The sequence below is a fragment of the Coffea eugenioides genome, chromosome 10 (genome assembly GCF_003713205.1).
Source record: "Coffea eugenioides isolate CCC68of chromosome 10, Ceug_1.0, whole genome shotgun sequence".
NCBI classification, from domain to species: Eukaryota; Viridiplantae; Streptophyta; class Magnoliopsida; order Gentianales; family Rubiaceae; genus Coffea; species Coffea eugenioides.
Window position 1 is genome coordinate 7,224,364 of NC_040044.1, and position 7,777 is coordinate 7,232,140.

Below are 7,777 nucleotides of genomic sequence, written 5' to 3' on the forward strand. Positions count from 1 at the left end.
GTAGTTTTTGGATTTCATTTGACAAATATTGTGGAAAAAACTATATTAGTATACCAAATTGCCCTAATGATTTGTTTTGGTTTTAAATCAAAATAGTCCATGTATATATCTTTTTTTTCTCTCCTAGTCTCTAACATTTTGCCTTGTCTATGGCCTAAATCGCTCCCTCAGTATTCCTTTAGCCTAATTTACTATATGTATGTTTGTATTTTAATTCTTTATTGAACTTGGATCAATGGATAAAGGGGCATAATCAACATTGAAATTTGTGAGATATGAAAATTAGAATTTTGGGGAAGAATGAAAAACTTGGATGAATAAAAGAAATAAGTCGAAGCAGCAGAATTCATGATAGGGCTATTTAGTGAGGGGAATGCTTGGTGGCAACTTTTTTGCGGAGCCATTTGACGTTTTTACGACCTTTTTAAAAAAATTTTTTTTTTCCTCTTTAAAAGAAATTTGGCCTCAATTGTTGCACAGGATCAGTAGTATCATTCTTTTAGTTATCAAATTGACTTTGAGCTATGAAAGGAGGTAAAGAGTAATAGAGGGTACTAGATGAAATTACCAGAAATCTCGAGGGAATTTTCTGAAACTATCCCAAAAAAAAAAAAAAAACAAAATTAACTCATCGATTTCTTTTTTTTTTTTGTTTGGTAAGAACTCATCGATTTCTTTAACGTGCCCTTAAATAGATTTCCAAGTGTTAAGTTTTTTTTGAAAGCATAACAGGATCAGAAAAAAAAAATGTCCAAGTACAATATGACACAGCGAACTATAAATGAAAAAACTGCAATACACCATCATCATAAGGAATTTTTCCAGCAGAAGAGGAGTCAAATTTAAAAAGGAATTTTTCCAAAATCTCAAAACCTCAGCTTTTTATACTCCATCATTTAATTAAGACGTTGAATGAACTAAGATCCACCTTTAAATTAAAATTCCTAATCCAAATTGTTTATTTCTCCAGTATCTTGCTTGTCTTAGTCAACAGGGCTAATGTGGTGATGATTGATGTATCAGCTGCTTCATTTCCACCCCTAAAAAAGGAAAATCAATATTATTGTATTATAAATTTATAACTTGATCCATCGCTTTCACTTCTTTTTTTTTTTTAAAAAAAAATCATGATACTAATAAAAGAAACATCCTATTAGCTATTACGGAGTTGGATACAAATTTATTATGGTTGTAAATAATTAACCACTGCTACTACATATGTAGTCAATAATTAACACATATAATTGATTTTGCTTTTCCACAAAATCAATTAATGAAAACATAGAAGATAGATCTCCAATCTATAAGCCATGCGGTCCAAGCTACCTGTACTATACTAGAAACGCATTCTGGAAGAAGAATGATTTGGTGTGTGAGTACCCACACTGATAAGTTAGCTGTGCAATCTCAATCATCATCCATCATAATCTCAATTACACACAGTACTGTTACTTTGACTCCACAGCACCCGTCTTTCTCCTTGTCCCAAACCCTCATTCCCACTCGATTAAAGGCAAAATATTCAGAAAGATTTTGTTCATGAGTTGTCTTTATTAATTATTATGCAAGACTTATTTTTGCATTCTCTAATGCTTTTTTTATCCGGTCCCTTGGGTTGTTGGTTCGAATGGTCTCAGGGTAGTCTGGTTAGATTTCGAAGTCGTTGTGTTCGAATCACCTCTTTATCGCTTGTGTACCCTTAAAGAAAAAGGGGTGAGCAGACGCAGAAAAATTAGTTTGACAAAGTTATGATACTTCTTGAGCTGAACAAAAAAAAAAATACTTTTATCCGACTTATTATCTATCTATATTTAGCCCACAAACAATCTTAATCCCATTCTTCCCTTGTTAAATATTTTAGACCAATTTTCTGAATCAGACTAATACTAGATCATGACCAAGTGAGCAGAATGAACCAAACCGTTCATTTCGGAATAACTTCAAAGTCCAGCAAGATCACAGCCTTGCAAGGGGTTGACCGGATGTTTCAGGTTTGACCAATCGGTCGGGGTTTCTTCTTCATCTCTTGTTACTGTTTTGATCAATTGCAGCTGTTCAAGAATCATAATCGCTTGAGCCAGAAGCAGCTATATATATTCATAATAGACAAGTACAGTTCAGATTATATACTCTCCCTTATAGAATAGACATCTACAGCTGGAAAAAAAACGTACGAGGACAATGAGGTAAATTACAGGACGAGATTCCATTATTCCCTGTGTTGTGAGAGGTCCAAAGGCTCTGCAGTAAAAGAAAAAGATTGCACTGACAAAAAACCAATAAACAAATCTATCTATGAAAGAAAATGGGAAATTATCCGTTGTACATCACCTGCAATAATATTATAGTGTGATAGATGGATGACCTCAAATCTTGAACCACACACCACGTACAAGATGAACGACTTAGGTTGTACAGAGCAGAGGGCATCTTCTGCATGGGGTACAATACAATCTGCCCACATTATAAATGTACGAGTCTGATTTGGTCATGAACAGTGGTCCTCATGGAGTGTGATGGAGCTCAGGTGCATAATTGGGGTTCTCAAAAGAATTGTTAGGTTAGTTGGTACTGAGAAAAATGAGTGTGTAACAGCAAAGAGAGGTCTGTTAGAACAGTTGGCAAATGTGTCAGTAAAAATACATTTTATTAACAAATAAAGGAAAAAGAAAGCTTGGGGTTCAAGAGAGGAACCAATCAAATCTGCTGCAAGCATGAAATACAGACTACTACTACTTGTTAAAGGAAAGAATTTATAAAAAAAAAAAAAAAGTAGATAAATCTGGATTTTGATAATATTAAATGGGAGAGTATGAATGGCAAAAGGAAATTACAATATGGGAGGAAAAAAAAAGGAAAGATTAGGTTCTCTAATAATTTAACTGCATGCGGTAGTATCCCGTAGGTCACTGGTTCGAGTCCCAGTAACGAAAATGGGGTAACCCAACAACCCGAATAAGGGTTAGGGCCTGAAGTGGGACCAGGTCCTTTTTTTTTGACAAAAAAAAAAAATAATTTAACTGCAAAGAGCAGTTGGCAGTAGTTAGTCTGTCTTTTAAAATCATACATGTCACCTGTTGTTAGCTTGGGCAGGTAAAGTACTAGTGCTGTAGCAGTAGGCTTTCTTTAACACTTGGCGCTTTATTTATATGCTGTCACTTGGGAGGACTCTAAATTGTCATTTTGATCCTGTAATAAAAGATTGGAACTTGATGCTTCTTTTTTGCTGTGTTTGCAAGTACCCAGTTGGTGAATTTCGGTCTCAAGTATTTTTGTAGCATTTAAGCAAGCATTTGATGCTCTTAATGGGGTACCATCAAGTACCCAATATTGGGGGACTGTTCTGATACCCTGCAAATTTTTCTGCCCCTCTCTATTATTCAAAGTAGAATTTTGTGCTTTTTGGTCATTTTTAGCTACCTGTCTCAGAATATGTTAAAAGGGTCTCAGCAATTGTTCTCCTCTTGGATTCTTGTGGGGTTTCATTGAATTTGAGTATTTCCTTCAAAGCTTCAACCTTCTTCAACAACTGGTACATGTTACGATCTTAAATATGGCTTTCTTGCCTAAGACCATTTCATTGACTTATTTAATGCTATGTGTTTAAGGTGATCATGCCCAAGATACTTAAACCTTGTTAATTAAGTAGTGTCTTGCAAAACTGGCCTTTCGTTTCATTAGAGTCCTGAGTGTGGTGAATGTTGGGAGTATTATGCTTATTTAGACTGAGAAGAAAAGGAGAAACAAAAGGGAATCTGCTTTCTTTTCATTAGTCTGGTGAGCTGTTACTTAGCCATTGTCTTTCCTTTCTTCATTGTCTACTTTATGCTCTGAAAGGTTCATACTTTCTTGTCTCCGTGAACTGCTTTTTCCACATTACAGTAGACTTGATCCTAGGGCTCTTGAAAGAAGAGTTAAGTAGCTGGTGCTCTGCTAAGATTTTATGCCTGCTACATTGGATTTCTCCTTTTCCTTTGTGTCTGTTGGATGCGTCAATAAGAGATTTCTTTTGCTTTATCATAACAAATAAGCCCCTCCTCTCAGACTCAGTCCTATAAAGCTGCCATTTTTATTTGTTCCTTGTTGAGTCCTGCAAGAAATTACCAGTCATTTTTTGGTCAAACTTCTACTTTGCCTTTACTTAAGTGGTTTCTTTCTTCCTTAAATAAGTACTACAACTATCTAGTCTTGGTTTTTGGGGTTAACAGTTCAACCTGGGGAAGAAGCCTTTTTCAAGGTGCATTGGTGATTGAGTTCCACAGTTTTGGGCGGAGATTTTCTTTTTTGTGGTGTTTGGGCCATGAGTAGCACTGAGAATACCACAGGTAATATGGGATTCCAAGAGAGTGGGGGTGGTGGTGATAGCATATTGAATTGCCCTTCTTCTGGAATGCACACAAATTCAATGTCTGACAAGGTTGCAGGAATGGCAATGTGTTCTGAGTCCATGTTCAAGTCTTCAACCAGGGTAGACCCTTTCTATGGGGGGACTGGATGGGACCCACTTGTATCACTGAATCATGCTGAGAATTTTGGTGGCTCTTCAGTTGTTCCTCATCACAATGAGTTTGGAAATTCACATTACCCTGTTGGGCTGGAAAATCAGGCGATTAGTAGCACTTCCCATCTGGTTCATTATGCATCTGATTCAGGTCTGGGTGATATGGTGCCAAAATTAGCGTGCTTTGGCAGTGGAGCATTCTCGGAAATGGTCAATTCTTTTGGACTTCCTGACTGTGGCCAGGTTACAGAAACGAGCTTTCATCAAAAATATGCTCAAAAAATGGGAGTTGGTGCTCAGGAGGATTGCCAAATTTCAGAAGAGAGAGCTTTGGGTGGTAATGGAAAGAAGAAAAGAAAAGCATCAGATTTTCAATCTCCATTGAACCCCAAGAAGGTAAATGAATATCTTGTAACTCTTGTTTATTGTCTGTCATACGTTAGCAATCTGATACTTACTTGTTGACTTATCCTTGCTGAAGAATATTGAAGGAGAGCAGCAGAAAGACCTCTCTGCTAACAGTTCAGAATGTTCCAAGGAGCAAGATGAAATGAAACAGAAAATGGAGCAAAGTAATAGCACAAATTTGCGCGGTAAGCAAGCTTCAGGCAAACAAATCAAGGATAATTCTAACAGTGGAGAACCTGCTAAAGACACTTACATTCATGTGAGGGCCAAGAGGGGCCAGGCCACTAATAGTCACAGCCTTGCTGAAAGGGTGAGGCTCCTAATTTGACACGAGTACTTCAACTTGATATTTGCTAGACTGTAGATAGCCAATATGAAGTATCAAGTACTCTTTGATTTGCAGGTGAGGAGAGAAAGGATAAGCGAGAGGATGAGATTGCTTCAAGAACTTGTTCCGGGCTGCAATAAGGTAATAATTCGTTGTGGTATCTTTTGATCATCCTTATCTCTTCATTCTTAATGTTAGAGCTGAATGTTTAGAATTTCAATTGTAAAGATAACTGGCAAGGCTGTGATGCTTGATGAGATTATCAACTATGTACAATCCCTGCAACAGCAAGTGGAGGTATGCCTCTTAGAACAATGACAGATGCTGCTGGTTCTTTTTTTTTTTATTTGTTTTATATTACTAGTAGCCAAATGCAATCAAACTCCGTGCAAAATTAATATCCATCAAGAAATGCTTTTCGCACATAAGATTGATATTTGTGATGTATCTAGAAATGTCAGTTTAACACTTGATCAGAAACTGCTTGACATAAACCACAAGCTCTGGGATAATTTTTTGATAAAAAAAATACTATAATATTTTTTTGATGTGATGTATGCAAGATAAAAAGATGGTTGGAAAATATGTTAACGATGCAAGCAAATAAATTTATACAAATAAGAAACTATCCAAACAAAACGTCACTTTATACTTGTAGTGTTTATCTGAAATTTTTCCTCTGAACTCTGAGCACAAATACTCCATGGATAGATTGCTCGCATAGGTCTTGATGAAGGCATTAAATGCTCTGGAGATGTATTCCTGTTCTTTGTTTAAATGGTCTAGTGATTTCACCAAATTTTGGGTGTACAAGTTTACGTACAGTTTTGGGTGTGCCGAATTTTGTTAAATGGTCTGGTGATTGCTTTCAGTTTTGCATGTAGAGTAATTCCTTGAGCATAACTAACTTTATGGATTTCAGTTCAGCATATGATGTTCCCAACTGCATCTAGGTGAACGAGTAGGTTCATCAACACCTTTGTTGATTTTGGACTCAAAGACTCTTTTACTTGGTGTAGCTACATGATCATTGAGATATGTCTTCTCATTTGATAAGGTTGAAATCACTTCCTTGCAGTTTTTATCAATGAAACTGGCAACCGTGAATCCAGAGCTAAACGTCGATCTTGACCGGATTTTTCAAAAAGATGTAAGCGAATGTAAACTCCTTATGAGCTGTTTGTTAAGCAACTTGGAAAGACTCTGGAGCCCATGTTCATTTTTGCTTGCAGATTCTTCATTCACGAGGCAGCAGTGCAGCTACTCTTGGAATTGGACCAGGATTGAACTCCTCTCATCCATTCCCAGGGTATCCTCAGGGATCTTTCCCAGGTATCTCAGGTGCTGCCGCCCCGTTTCATCCCGTGCCTCAGGTAGCATAATGTTCCCGACTGTATAGTTTCTTTTCTTGGAAAGAAAAAACAATACACTGAAAGAGATGATCATCTTCATTGTATCCTTGTAGGCCGTCTGGGATAACGAGCTCCAGAGCATTTTGCAAATGGGCTTCGATTCTAGTCCCTCCATCAACAATCTAGGACCAAATGGTAGGCTCAATGAGCAACACCTAGATTTGTTGAGAAAGCATAATGTATCTACGATTTTCATCTTTCTCTGTTCCTGGTGTGATTTCCTGTCTTCTAATGATAACATGATAATTTATGATGCTCAGCAGGGCGGTCGAAATTGGAGCTATAGAGCTGGGGAAAGTCTCGAGTTTTCCTTTGTCCATCAGTAACTACAGCATTCAAATATTGACTGCAGATTTGATTTCAATACTGAAGCAAGAGATAATAGCTAAACATTATTCTTGGGATTGTATAGGTCGCATCTCCTAACTGTTTCGTTCTTCGAATTTTAGAGAAGAAAATGACCTCTTAGATTTACAAAATCATGTAAATTCACAGCAAGACTTCAATTGATGAAGATGATTGTTTTGATTGGTGTTCTTGTAGAATATGATTTATGTGTAGTTTCTCGAGAATTTCGAGAAGAAAACGATTTGCTAGCCATCAGTGTTTTGATTGGAAGATGCATGGGATGTGTCATGAGATGGATTGCTACATATTCTACATGCCTTGCTCCATTTAGTTAAATGGATCATGTGACTAGTTACTTGTATTTTGATCTTATCCAGAAACCTGATCTCGCTTTTAAGCTTAATTGTATATTCAGTTTAGAATACAAGATAGATCAAGAAAATCATGTCAAAACACCAGATAATATGCTGAATTAATAAAAAAATGTCGGAATAAACTTGTCAAATTTTAACAAGAGCACCATTATTTGGTCAAAGGTGTCTCTCTCTCTCTCTCTTCCCTTTTCATTTCTTGGACTGGTGTTTGGATTGGCGTTATTTTACGTTTTCTGTGAGCATTTATGTATATATATATTTTAATTACATATATCAAATTGCTATAATATATTTTTTAATAAAAATTTAAAAAAATAACAATCCAATAGGTATGATGGAAAATTGATCAAATTTCTATACCCCTTTTTTGGTCCAAAATTACTACCATTCCTGATTTATTTTACGC

At 36.4% G+C, this 7,777-nt stretch overlaps 1 protein-coding gene across 3 annotated transcripts; it reads left to right on the forward strand.

Annotated features, from left to right (window-relative positions):
* Positions 1-3,203: 3,203 nt before the first annotated feature.
* Positions 3,204-7,246, forward strand: LOC113749993 (transcription factor bHLH74). 3 transcript variants are annotated; one of them, XM_027293890.1, is made up of 9 exons: positions 3,204-3,777; positions 4,209-4,897; positions 4,983-5,219; positions 5,313-5,378; positions 5,466-5,534; positions 6,316-6,387; positions 6,470-6,610; positions 6,703-6,784; positions 6,910-7,246. In XM_027293890.1, exons 2-9 carry the CDS (start codon positions 4,301-4,303, stop codon positions 6,933-6,935), a joined length of 1,290 nt encoding a protein of 429 aa, XP_027149691.1. In that variant the 5' UTR covers positions 3,204-3,777; positions 4,209-4,300; the 3' UTR covers positions 6,936-7,246. The 3 variants fall into 3 exon arrangements, with proteins under 3 accessions (XP_027149691.1, XP_027149690.1, XP_027149692.1); XM_027293889.1 differs by having other exon boundaries at positions 3,204-4,897; XM_027293891.1 differs by having other exon boundaries at positions 3,204-4,897; positions 6,913-7,246.
* Positions 7,247-7,777: the final 531 nt, after the last annotated feature.